The sequence below is a fragment of the Macaca fascicularis genome, chromosome 12 (assembly GCF_037993035.2).
Source record: "Macaca fascicularis isolate 582-1 chromosome 12, T2T-MFA8v1.1".
Lineage (NCBI taxonomy): Eukaryota > Metazoa > Chordata > Mammalia > Primates > Cercopithecidae > Macaca > Macaca fascicularis.
The window spans coordinates 71710834-71724515 of NC_088386.1; the positions used below are offsets into that span (position 1 = coordinate 71710834).

A 13682-nucleotide genomic window follows, 5' to 3' on the forward strand; every position below is an offset into this window, starting at 1 on the left:
GTCCCGACCACGTGATTGGCGAAATAATTAATTCAGCACGTCTCTTAAGAAACAAGGAGTCGTCATTAATCTGCCACGCAAAGGGCTCTCTCCGACTTGGAAAGTGCAGGGATCCCAAGAATATCACCCGCCCAGGGGGGCCGCGCGGTGCCCCCGGCCCTCCACCCCCGGCCCCTGGCGGGCGCGGGAGCGCGGCAGCAGGTAAATATTTTGGCAACTTTTATTTCATCAGATTTAAATCCTTAATGAACTTAGCTGTCACGGCCGCTGACAAATAGTTCCCTTTGCTTCCTGATTTGGAACTGCGCGCCGGCGAGAAGTTGTTAGTGGCTTGGATGGTGACCTTTGGTTCAGCAAAGCTTTGCACTTATGAAAAATTACTGAGAGCGGCCGAGTGTGTGTGTGAGTGTGCGTGCGTCCGCGCGCTTGCTTGTGTGTGTGAGAGAGGGAGAGACAGAGACAGAAACAGGGAGTGGGTGTGTGCGCGAGGTGCTAGGGTGCCAGGGGGCGAGGGGTGAGGCGCGAGGTGCAAGCGGGCTGCTCCAAGACAACAGGAGTTGTAAAAAACCGGCCCGGCTGGGGGACGCGCCTGGCGCACGCGGGCTGAGGTTGCCCGGTCGCCTGTGTCTACCGGGAACAATGGTCGCTGTCACGGCATCTGCCGCCTATTCTTAAACCGGTGAGAAAAGGCCCTGGCCCTCTTTTCAAGCGAGGGTCGTAAATTTTTCTTTGCGTCATAATAGAAGGCTATAAAATCGAGTTGAAATTTTACCCCAGGCAGATTTTAACCAACAGATAATGATTTCCGAGTTGCTTCTCCCCGGCTCCTCTCTTCCCACCCAAGCTCTGCTGCCTCTGTAACCCCAGCGAGTTTCCTCTTCTTTCCCCTTTGTTTTTGTGTTTGTATTTTTTGTTTCTATTTTGGAAGAGCTAAAATAAACGCGAGGAAAAGTCCCTGCAGCCCGATTGGGAGACCCCGGGGCGACTGGAAGCCTGGGGAAAGGATGATGGGGGAGAGGCCAGGGCGGGCTGCAGAAGGCTGTTTCTCTGTTCGCTCCCGTTTCTGCCTTTTTTCACCGGCACTGCAAGAAAATTGGGTGTCCTAAGAGCCACGCCGCTCCGTCCCACCCCACCCCCAGCTTGCCAGGGACCTGGACTGGGGCAGCAGCGGGCATTCTTTTCTTTCAGCTTGCAGCTCCGACCCGGGCGCCTCTTCATTTGCCTCCTTCCCTCTTGTTGCTGTGAGATGCCTCCATTGGCTTTCAGAATCATTTCAGCGAGCAGGGGCTGGCTGCGCGTGGTGGTTGTTTTGGGATTGTGTGTATGTGTGTGTGTGTGTTTTCATTTCTTTTTTGGTGTGTGTATATTTCCCCGTCAGGACAGAAACAAAGTTTCCCCCGTTATGAATTATACATTCAAACAATAACACATTAATTCAATTATTCAAAGATGACAAATGTTTATGTGCTTTGCGAGTGACTCGGGCGCAGATTCCGGGTGCTTTCTCTGAGATGCTTGCATTTTTCTCAATGAGAATCGTCTCCTCTCCCACCCTCATTCACTCCAACCCACCTAGATATCCCCTTGTAGGCCCAGGGAGGAACCCACAAAAAGCTTCCCCAGCCCTGCTGGAAGCCCGGCAGCCAACAGGCTCCCAAGGCCCCGGCTTGGCGGGCACCGGCCCGGGCTATTTTATCAGTGTGACAATTGCCCAGGTTGGTGTGATAAATCATCGTAAGTAATTCCTGAAAGGGTGCGAGACTGTTGGGGGCCGGGCGAGGACTGTAAATCTTTCCGGTTTATTGCTCTATGAACATATGCTCCGATTGAAGAAGGCTTAGATCCTTTCCTGGAGACAAATTCCCGCAAAGTAGCCCCCCTCTTTGACTGGGTATTAACACTTGCTGCTGACCGTCGGCTTGGCCTCTGGCAAGAGACTGGGGGCGGGGTCCTCGGGGTGGGGGTGGGCTGGGGTCACCCACGATCCGGCTTCGAGAGACGCCCCGAGTGGGCCTCTGGCCAGGCCCGGCCAGGTGAACAAAAGGATGGGCTCGTGGAAGGTTCTGGGGACTCGGGCCTCCGGGACATTCCTGCGCCTCTAGAGTGGGGATGCGGTGGACCTTACCCACTCCTCCCGGGCTCGTCTATGGCTGCGCTTTCACCGGTCTCAGACCCTGCAATCAGCAACAGAGCATTTCACTGTGCCTGATGCCGCTGAGCAGAGCTGGCAACGAAACCAAGACTTCAGGGATAGGGTGGAGAGTTCCCCGTGGTGCTGGATTCCCGAGTGCGGGTCCGGCTGGGGGAGGGTCTTGGGCGCTCATTACAGGCCAGGAGGTCCGCTGCTGGCTCTGGCACGCTTAATTCTTTTTCCCACGTTCACAACTGTTCCCATCAGCCACTCGGAGAGTGGTGGGAATCTGTCTTGATTTAATATTTCTAAAATATAAGTTTCATTGTCCCCCAGGTTAGCCCAGCCAGGACTCATTCCGCTGTCCTCCTCGCCTTCCTGGAGGCGCCGCAGGAAGCGGGAAGTCGCGGCTTGGTGATCGCTGGGCCTATGGGATCTGCGGGTCCTGCCCAGATCTGGAGTCGCACAGATCACGGCGGGCAGTGGCTCAGCGCCTAGGCGGCTCCAGGCCTCGAAGGACCAGGTTGGGGTGCTCAGGGATCAGAGAGGGGAGGTCGCTTTGGGTCCGGGCCGCCTGCTACGCGCCTTTTCTGTCTCAGAAGTGGCGGTGCCTCGGCTGCTGAGTCCGCAGAACGAGCCACGGAGTGGTGGTGGTGGCAGGGTTTTCTGAGGTGACTGGCCAGTGCTGAGAGCCGCGGTTTCCACCTTAGGGCCGGAGCGGGTCCTCGCCCTGGGAGGAGGAGAGCAGGCCTTCGGCGTCGACCTCGGCTGCGGGGAGGCCGCCTTGCCAGGGTGCATGCAGCTGCGGAGTACTCCGCGGGCCCGGGAAGCTGGGGGTACCCTCAGCCTCTGCTGCTCCACGGCCGTCTGCAGAGACGCTTCTAAGAGAGGAAGCTTCTAAAATTTCCAACTCCCGAGCCAGTCTGGCAGAAGGCCCAGCCAGGGTCAGAGGTCGTTGTGGGGAGAGACTCTCAACGCCCCCAACCCACTGAGGGCGGCCAGGCCAGGACTGAGTCACCCCGAGCTGCGAGAATGAGTTCTTTCCTTCCGCCCCACACCCATCTGCGTCTGCCCTAGGAATGGGGCCCAGGTCCCAAGCCTCCTGCGCCCTTCCTTCCAGCCCCCAGGCCTGGCTGCGCTCCGAGGCTGGGTGGCGTGAAAGTTTCAGCCTCAATCAGTACAATCTTCCCTTGGGGTCACGTGAACAAATATGCTTGCATTTGAAGGCAGCGTCTGTATTTCCCGACTCCGAGGGGGTTTCCGGGGCTCTCTCCAAATCCAGAAACGACCACGTTCCGCAAGCAAAACAAATCCCAAGCTCTGGGGGGCCTGGGAGGGCTGGGCAGAAACCCAGGAGTGGGTGGGGGCGCGGGTGGCTGCCTCTCTGGGCCCGGGAGCGGACCGGCGGGCGGGCGGGCGGGCGGGTGGACCGATGGGCGCGCAGCGCAGGCGAAGCCAGCTCGGGGACTGCGAACTCGTTCCTCCTGCGTTTATTGGTAGTTGAACCTCAGCCTGGTTCCGTTCTACCGGGAATTCCGTGTGCTCGAGTATATGGCTGTGTCTGCGAGCGCGCAAGACCAGGGTTGGGACAGTGCTGTCTGCAGACAAAGGGGGAAGGCTAGCTCTGCCCCCCACTGGCGCCCACTCTGAGGCCGAGAACACCAGGTTTATGATAAATTGGGATCCAGGTAAGCAATTGCATGACAAAATGGAAATCTTTGGGCACGGGGCTGCTTGCTGCCCTGAGCGGGATACTAAATATGATTTATTTTGTGTAATCTGTGATCTTGATTATTGCCAATTGGTGAGGCAGCCCGCGTAGACCTAGATACACTGCTACATATACATCGAGGACGGTGATTAATCGTAACAAGGCGCGCTTTGTGGGGACGTTCCCCGCCTACCAAAGGGTTAGCAAGATGCTACCTTGCCAGGCTTGGAGGGTGGCCGGCAGCATTGGGGGTGGTAGTAGCAGTTTAAGAAGGGGATACGGGTGAGGAGATTGGGGGCTGGAGGAAATATTTGGGGGCTAAATGTGCAGTTAGGAGAATGGGCTGAAAAAGAAATTAAAACTTTTTTACACTGTCACTGCCAAAGTAAGATGGAGCGTCATATTAATTCTGTGTCTTGAGCTGCCGGGCTGGGTGCAGGCGGGTTGATTTATATGTATTTAAAATAAACTCGGTAGGCAGCCAGCTCCCTGCATTGTTCGGGTAGCGAGCTCCACACACAGTCTTTACCTCTTGCTGTTGGCTTAATTTTTTCTTGGGAGATTAAAATGCTACTGAGCTTTTCTCCCCAAAATTTGAGAGAACCCCCAAACTACCCAGAAGAGTTTGGGAGGTTCCTCCACACTTCCCTTTACCAATCTAGGCTTTTGATTACCATAGTGGCAGAGAAAAGGTTTAGTGTTTCTGGGTTCTCCTCCCCAAAAAGCCCTGAATGAAAGTTAAATCGTATATTGGTTCCTGAATACCATCTCTCCTTTTGTTTACTTGGCCTCTGTGGCTGCTGGCTGGGAGAGGAGAAGACAACCCATCCCGGGTCTTTTCAGGCCAGGGATGGAGTGAGCAGCTCCATGAGCTCCAGCGAGTGGTTCTATGCTCATGGTAATGCCACTGGGCCAGACCCAACCAGACCTCTATGGGGAAGGAACCTCAAAAGCAAGGAGCATTCCCTTAGCTTAGGTTGGGACAGGCCCCAGCAGGAGAGGAACCGACTTCCAGGGGCTTCACCATCATAGGAGAGCAGTAAAGTTTTTTGTCAATCGCCTGCGCTTGGCTTCATCAGAACTTAAAAGTCGCTGGACATTTTTCTTTGCTAGCTGCCTTGAAGCTGCGCGCCTGCCAGCTTAGTCAGCTGAATCCAATTACCGCGAGTAGCATTTCATTTGGCCCCATGGAGCACTCACTTATAACTTCCCCCGAAAATTTCAATAATCCCTACCAAGGCTCCATGCTGGCCCTATCCTAAAGAGTTTTCGTAGGGTGCTGCTGAGGAATGAGGTGTAGGGTTGGGGCTGCCTGGACTCAGCTCTTCCTTGACAGCTTGCGGAAACAGCTCCCTCCTGCTCTCCCCGTTTTTGGCTCCAGAAAGGGCACGAGTGCTGGTGGCCCAAACCCAGCCCGGTTAAGGCTGAGAATCTGGGCAAACAAGGAGCCAAAGTTGGACTCGCGTGGGATGGTGGGTGGGCAGGGTAGGGAGCGTGGGAGAAGGTGCTAAAGGCTTTTCTAGTGGTCCAACTTTGGTCAACTTGGGGTCCTCTTTCCTTTTTCTTCCCAAGCTTCTTAGGCCAAGAGCTCAAAGCGCACCGCGCACCTAGGAATCCCCAGGCGCAAACTTACCCTGTTCCTCCGCGGCTGGAAAAAGAAAATCTAGCTAGAAGCATAAGGGGATGGCGGCCCCAGGTGACCTCCCAACTTAGCTCTTCTTTTGAGGGAATGCTCCCACTTCTAAAGAACTCTTTTTAAAAAATAAATAAATAAAAAATAATCAAGCGGCGAAAGTTGACGTCCGCCCACGTGAATGTATTATATAAAGCAGCTTCAGGACCAGCTGGCTTGAGAGCCCTGGTACCTCGCGCCACCCTCAGGGCCCGGCCCAGCCAAGAGTGCTTGGGGGAGGGGGTCAGGCAAGTGGCGTTTCTCCCTGGGTCCAGGCCGGCTGGGAAGCTGAAGCTGCGGCGCGAAGTTAGGAGCCCTACCGGGCTGGGATCTCTTCGAGGCGCTTCTGTTGGGTGTTCATTACGGGGTGAGTTATTGCGGTGCAAGCCAAAGGTCACTTCAAAGGCTTATGGCTGCGCGCTCTAGTCTTTAGAAGCGCCGGGAACGCTTTGTGTGAGGCTTTCCCGGGTGTAGTTTAGTGTTCGCAAACTACTGAGTCGACAAATTGCACAGGGCAGATGCAAGAGGGGGACTCTGTCTCTCTCCTTTCACCTGACGGGGGTGGCACCCTCTGAGCGGTGACAGTGGTGGGGGAGCTTGGTCTGTGGCTTTGGGTGGGGGTGGAAAGGATATTTGTTTCTTAGGCGATTTGCAGTCTGATCCTGACCCAGAAGTGGGCAGCCCAGGGCCAAAAGTGTGGTGGGTACTTACCGGAATGAATACACTCAGGGAAACCATATGAGATATTTAATGTATAAACAAAGAACTAGCGCCCAGGTCTTCTTCACTGAGGCTCTGTAGAGCAGCCCCTGACCAAGATCCACCCAATTTATCTTCCTTTCCTGGTGCCCTAGTCTGCAGCCTCCCCTGCCAAACCCCCACCTTAATTCTGCACAGTCTCTCTCTTGTGCCCCTAGGAGGGTGTTTGGCTTCCGGGATTGGGACCTGGAGGAGCATTTAGAATTTGGTGGGGGCAGAAGGAGAGCAGACTGGCTTCCCCGCACCTCTGACCCACCTGGCTAGAGGGTCTGGTGCTTCCCTCAGGTCCGGGCCTTCCCCTCCCCCGTCCAGCCATGGATTTTGGCATTAAAGGGGCCCTCGCTCCCCAGGAGCCAACTGAGTCTGCTTTCTGCTGGGGAGAAGGCGTCTGGATGGTCACGGGTACCATATACAATAATCACATTGACTATGACATCCTTCAAGTGGGAAAAGCCCTTCAACATGTAAGTGTTTGTAAGCAAGAACCGGCTGCTACTGAGAGTTTTCCATTTTGTTCCAGATTCGCCTCCACAGATATCAAAAGAAACCTGAAGAGCCTACAAAAAAAAGAGATAAAGACAAAATTCAAGAAAACACACACATACATAATTGTGGTGAGTGGGCATCATTTAAAAAATAATTTCCACTACATTTCCATCTGTCCTGCAACTCAAGGTGGCCATCTCAAAATTCATACATCAAGACATAGAACAAAGGGCAGCTTTGAAGTGGGTCATTTCAGTACGAACTGCCACCCATTACATGAAAACCGATCATTGGTCTTCAAATTTATGGCGCTTTAATGGGGCAAGCCCAGTGCCTTAAATACAGGGTGCATTACAGTATTGAGTTATCTGGGCTAAATAAGAGTGATTTAGAAGGCGCGTCCAGGGCTTCTCATAGAGCAAAAGAGACTCAAGCTTAGAGATGGGAGAACTTGGGCAGAAAGCAAAGAAGTCCCCTTTTCGAGCAAACCCGAAAACCAGTGGTTTCAAATCCCGAAGTGGCAAAGCCAACAGGAAAGGAAGAATCGTTGCTCGGTTCCAGTGAATTCGTGGGGATGCTCAGCGAAAGTGTTGGCCGCCAGAAAGAGATCCGTGGGCTTCTGACCCTGGTTTAGGCAAAACGGGGAAAGACGCCAAGACCAGCTCGAGCACTAGCGGATTTTGAGAGAAACTGACCGAAACCTCCATCTCCTTCCCCCTCTCTTTCAACTTGGATGGGCTGACTCTACCCATCGGTGATTTACAACGATTGCAGCGCTAGTCACAGCCTGGCGCCTGGCGCCCCCGCCCTTCCCAAGCCCCCTCAGCTTTTCCACTGCCACGGGCGGGCGTACTAGCGAGCCCCAAGCCGGCCTCCGCGAGTCAGACTAGCCTCCCGGCGTCCGAGGTCACGACAGGCAGCAGATTTTTAGTCCCCGGCAAGGGTGCGCATGTTCTTCCCGCCTCCGGCCGCCGAGCAGAGCTGCTAGCAGAGGCAGGCCGCAGGTCACTTTATATAATCCTGCTGCTCGCAGGGTGCAAGAGCGGGAAAAGTGCGGAGTAGGGAATTCTTTTGCTGCGCTGCCTCCTACGCGGAGCCTGCTTTCCACTTCTGAAAAGTGCCGGGCCTTGGGAAGTGTTTTTCTTTTCATTCCTTACTGAAGCGTTTACTGCTGCCGTGGTCGCAGTCATAAATTTTGCTACAAACCACAATGACAGGTGCATTGATATGCACCGTGAGAGCTCCAGCTGCTTAATAACCCCGTCCCCTGGTCGCTGTGAGCGCCTTTTATTTATTTGGTATCATATTAGGTATTGATCTCTGGTAGAATTAAGTGCAGTGAGCAAGTATCAGGGCTCGGCTGCTTCGGAGACGCAGTGGTTGCGGCGGACCGGCGGGGCCGGGGAAGCGGGCGGTGGCCGCTCAGAGTATACCTTCCTTCCGGCGGGAGACCGTTTTGCCCTGTATTCCCGGCCTGCGGTTGGGCCTCCAAGCTGAGTTGGGCAACTTCCCAGCACCGCAAGAAAGGGCGAGCCAGACCTATTTGGCACCCCTTTCCCAGGAGGAGCAGGGGATGGCGCCGGCGGATTTTGGCGAGGCTGCCCTGGCCAGTTCCCTGGGTTAGAGGGTGGAGGTGAGGAGGAGGGAGAGGAAAGGGCAGCTGAGGACTTGGAAGAAATGCGAAGTCCTGCTCGACCACCCCTCCCCCAACACTGGCTCATCTTCACCCCAAGGCATTTGGGTCTTGGAGCCCAAATGAGCAAAGGTACCAAAGGGCGAGAAAAGAAAGGCTTTAAAAAAAGGGTGAGGGGGTGATCGAAAAGATGAGCCACTGAACAGTTGACCATTGTCCAAGTGATTTATGACCCGTTCCTGCTTTTTAGGTTCAAGCAGAGTTCACAAGGAGTAGGGATTTCTGAAAAGAAATAAGCCTTTTTACCAGTTTTGTAACTATATTCTCAGGTTTTGTTTTAAGAGGGATCACTTTTGGGAAGCTGCATTTTTGGGGGGCTGCAAAGCCATTTCCAGTAAGGACAGCACCACCACTGGCTCTTGCTTTTGGGGGAAATGGACATTAAGGTGGTGGATTGTCATTGAGTGGGAAATTTCTTAAGACAGTGTAAACAGGAAAACAGACTGGTTTTTCAGGAAGCTGCCCAATATTTGTACTTTTGAGGTCTGTACACAGAACTTTTTCTAGGAATATGCCATAGGAGCAAATATATATATAAAGCCATCTGTCCCAGAAGAACTGGTCAGTTCCTAAATAAGCTATTTTAACGTGAGTGGTTCACCTATCTATATCAACTTTGTCAACTTGGGAGGCAGGAGGGGGGATGTTTTGCTTCCACGGTTGTAAATGGAATGACAGAGCAGCAGCAAGTTCTGGTGGTCTGAGTGTCTCACCATTAGGCCTCCAGAGGGTTAAGACTGAAAGCAGGATACCAGAAAAGCCTGAAACACAACCAAATCCAGAGTGCCTCTTTTTTTAGCAGGGGGCAAACATATGTAAATATTAGTCACAGAATGAAGACTTAGCTGTCCATTTGACACCCAGTAACTGTTAACAGAGTATGATATACAAAATTAATCAAAAGAAAGATTAAGTCCTGCTTTGTTAAGTAGATATCCTACCTCATACATTTAAGAACAATAACGGAAACAATTTCTACAACATAATATCTTGGTATTAAGAGCCTGTTCCTCATCAAGACAAATGGCATACTCACTTATATTCTAAAACCAAAATAAAAAAAGGACAACAACACTACCTACCAAAGACTATTTAGAATAATTTTAAAAATTGGGTTAGGCTCTTTGGTGAAGGTGGAGGGAAAACTAGTGAATCATTTTGGTACCTGTGGTCAAATCCACTAGGCCACATAAGCTGTCTAGATGATGTGGTCCATCACGATGACCAGGATGGAAACCAGGAAGAGTTTCTAGGAAGGAAAGTTGCCTGAAAGACAGATAAAGAATTGAGACCAGGGAGCTGACCTATGAGTTTTCTTTATCAAACAAAGTGATTGAATGGTATTAGTTATACTTTAACTCTTTAGGAGCCTTTCAGAAGAAGTAGGGAGGGAGGGTGAGAAGGGAAACCCCCATCAAGAAGGGAATACAAAAGGGGTAGAATTTTTCTTAGCTTTTTTTTCTTCTTCTATTTCTGGGTCCATTCATCATGTCATGAAAGGTTCTCTCATTGGTTGTGGTTTGGGTGGGAGGTGGGGTAGAATAGATTATCCAGAGCAGATGTCAATAATAATATCTATTTATACAATAGATCCAAGGTAAAAATAATAAAGTTATAAAGCATTCTCCATTCACCCATGTTCCATGCATTTCAAATGCTAGATCTCTTTGCCCATTTTCAGTGGTATCCATTTAAAAGTAGTGGGAGGTCAAAAGTAAAAGGTCTAGAAAAATGTAGATGAAAGAGAAGAAACATTTTCTAGCCTCAAAATGAGTCTGGAAGTCTGCAAGTCCTCCTGTTGGTTTTTATCCCCTAGTTTCTACATTATAGATTTTACACTGCTGATTCATAGAGCTAACTCAGCTGATTTTCACTCTGTCATTGCTAAGTGGACTATCTGGATGATTTCATGAAAGATGCTGTGATTTTGAAACAAGGTGGGGGAGACACTTTTTTTTTTTTTTTAAAGTTCTGGCTGTTCTGAGCGTGTTATAGGACTTTCATTTCCCATCAAAACTTTGTGCTGACCCAATGATTGACTGATTGATCCACTTATTAATTCACCTATTCAATAAGCATTTATTGCACTAACTACATGCAGGGCACTGTGCTGGATGTCCGAAATATACAGACAAATGACACAGTCCCTCCCTGCAAGGAGCTTACAGTTTAGTGGGAGAATCAGCCAACAAAATGTCTGAGGCTATAAGTGCTTTTCTGCACAGAATAAAGACTAAATGGACAATCTTGAAGAAAGTAAATTGTATCTGGAGGTAGAGGGAAGCCCTTTCCCTCAGCTAGAGTTGAGCTAAAAAGGAAACTCTTCTTACATTTAGGAAAAATTCCTTCTGATTTTTCCAGAGGTTCAAATAAGTTAAACTTCATAAAATCTGCCAGATGCAGTGGCTCATGCCTGTAATTCCAGCACTTTGGGAGGCCAAGACGGGTGGATCATGAGGTCAGGAGATTGAGACCATCCTGGCTAACTACGGTGAAACCCTGTCTCTACTAAAAATACAAAAAAAATTAGCCGGGCGTGCTGGCGGGTGCCTGTAGTCCCAGCTACCCGGGAGGCTGAGGCAGGAGAATGGCATGAACCCGGGAGGCGGAGCTTGCAGTGAGCCAAGACTATGCCACTGCACTCCAGCCTGGGCAACAGAGCGAGACTCCGTCTCAAACAAACAAACAAACAAACAAACAAAAAACCAAAAAAAAACTAAGAGCCAGGTGCGGTGGCTCACACCTGTAATCCCAGCATTTAGGGAGGCGGAGGCGGGTGGATCACCTTAGGTCAGGAGTTCAAGAACAACCTGACCAACATGGCAAAACCCTGTCTCTACTAAAAATACAAGAAATTAGCCAGGTGTGTTGGCAGGTGCCTGTAATCCCAGCTACTCAGGAGGCTGAGGCAGGAGAATCACTTGAACCCAGGAGGCGTAGGTTGCAGTAAGATGAGATCATGACACTGCACTCCAGCCTGGACAACAAGAGCGAAATTCCATCTAAAACAAAACAAAACAAAAAACTAAGGCATGTAGCCAGACATGGTGTACTCCTGTAGCTACTGCAGAGTAGCTGGGACTCTGAAATACTCTGAAATAGCTATTAATACTGCAGAGTAGCTGAGACTTTGAAATACTCTGAAATAGCTATTAACACCAGGCTAAAGTGGGAAGATCGCTTAAGCCCAGTAAATTGAGGCTGCAGTGAGCCATGTTCAAGCCACTGCACTCCAGCCTGGGCAACAAGCAAGACACTGTGCTAATAAATAAATAATAAACTCAGATCCAGCACCTTGCCTGTCTCCCCACCATGAAGTGGGTGGGATGCAAAGAGCATGGGCTAGTCCTTTTATATTGACTGGTCTTGCCAATGACACTCCCTCTGGGGCCTCTTGCTTTTCTTCTGACAGGTCACCTGGAGCCTGGGGGCTGGCCCAGCTCTCTCAGGATTTAGCAGACATTGGAGGTGGCAGTGAAGAATACAGTGGTAGTCAATGTTATTTGAGCAGGGTCAACAGGCCCTGGAGCTTCCTGAGTGCACAATGCAGAAGGCTGCTTACTATGAAAACCCAGGACTGTTTGGAGGCTATGGCTACAGCAAAACCACTGACACTTATGGCTACAGCAACCCCCACCAGCCCTACCCACCCCCGGCTGCTGCCAACTCCCTGGACACTGACTATCCAGGTTCTGCCTGCTCCATCCAGAGCTCTGCCCCTCTGAGAGCCCCAGCCCACAAAGGAGCTGAACTCAATGGCAGCTGCATGCGGCCTGGCACTGGGAACAGCCAGGGTGGAGGTGGTAGCAGCCAGCCTCCTGGTCTGAATTCAGAGCAGCAGCCACCACAACCCCCTCCTCCACCACCGACCCTGCCCCCATCTTCACCCACCAATCCTGGAGGTGGAGTGCCTGCCAAGAAGCCCAAAGGTGGGCCCAATGCTTCTAGCTCCTCAGCCACCATCAGCAAGCAGATCTTCCCCTGGATGAAAGAGTCTCGACAGAACTCCAAGCAGAAGAACAGCTGTGCCACTGCAGGTAGCTCCCTGAGGTGGCTCACCCCCAGACCAAGCCCCCTCCAGATTGACCCAAGGAAGCCTAGTCAGGGCTGGAAATGCAACCTTGGAGGTTATAAGTCTAAATTCCTACTTATGTCCAAATGTTCTTTTTTTTAGTGTTCCTGATTGGGGTCATGACCTTGCAGTGACAGGGTGCTCCCTTCCATTCCAGGCTGCTGGTGCTATTGGTGGACAGGTCTTATAGCTATTAATAGAGAGTGCTTCCTTATATGGGCATGTCTGTTTTCCTGGGCTGCTAATTATAACTCCGTTCCTTCTTCCACCCAACAGCTCTTCAAGATTTGAAGATAGGTATTACAATCCCCAAGACTAGGTGGTTACATAGCCCATATCACATGAATCTCATTCCCTTAAACTCATAAAAACTAAAATCTTAGAAAGTACTATACTAAGCACTTTCTAAGCATCATCTAATTTAATTTTTCAAAGAAGTTTTTGAGGTAGGTATATGATAACATCCTCATTTTACAGATAAGAAAACTGTTAGAGAGGATAGGCAACTTGCCCAAGATCATGAAACTGCAAAGTTTGAATCCAACCAGTCTGGCTTTAAGGGCTGCTAAGCATAATCACGAGTCTCTATTTGGCCCACCTTGGCCCAATTCTCCCACTCCAGCAAATCCATAATGGGGAGGTGCCTGTCCTAGTAGGAGAGGATATTCTGGAAGACAATAACAGCCTTGGATTTCTCTAACTGGAAGGGGAGACCCTCCAGTTGGGGCCTTCTCTAGGTCCACCCTATCTTGTAGAAGATAGGCATGGCCAGGAGCTCTGAGGGCCATTCCTTCTCTCTGCTTAGACTGCTTGGTTCCTGAAATTTTCTGACCATGTGGTATCTGATGTGGTTTATCTTCAGGTAGATGAACTTGCTTCCCGGTCCAGGGCAAGTTTGGGGCCTGGGGTGTGGCTTGTTATCAGGGATCTGGTTTGCCTGATGCTTTCTGGGGCTGCTTCTCCTAGGGGGAAGGTATTCTCCTGCCTGCAACCTCCTTTTCCTGCCCCTCCTTCCTCAGCTGCAGGCTCAGGCCCTCCCTCCCAGGAGAAATCCATTTGTCTTCCCTGGGAGGGAGTGGACAAGCAGCTGAGAGGTGGCAGGGTAGTAAAAGCCAGTGTTGAGGCTGCTGCTTCTAGCACTGTGAATACTCAAAACAC

The 13682-nt window shown here is 51.1% G+C and overlaps 1 protein-coding gene across 6 annotated transcripts in view; it reads left to right on the plus strand.

Moving 5' to 3' along the window:
* Window positions 1-13682, plus strand: part of HOXD3 (homeobox D3) — a 37855-nt gene that overhangs the window by 20789 nt on the left and 3384 nt on the right. For 2 of the 6 annotated variants that reach the window (XM_065525677.2, XM_074009495.1), the window contains 2 exons: window positions 6794-6887; window positions 11865-12489. In XM_065525677.2, the coding sequence (XP_065381749.1) occupies window positions 11949-12489 (541 nt within the window). In that variant the 5' untranslated portion in view covers window positions 6794-6887; window positions 11865-11948. Of the gene's footprint in view, window positions 1-56; window positions 202-3545; window positions 3820-6793; window positions 6888-11864; window positions 12490-13682 lie in introns of those variants that run through there. The other 4 variants (XM_015432385.4, XM_065525676.2, XM_065525675.2 and 1 more) reach the window with 4 other exon arrangements.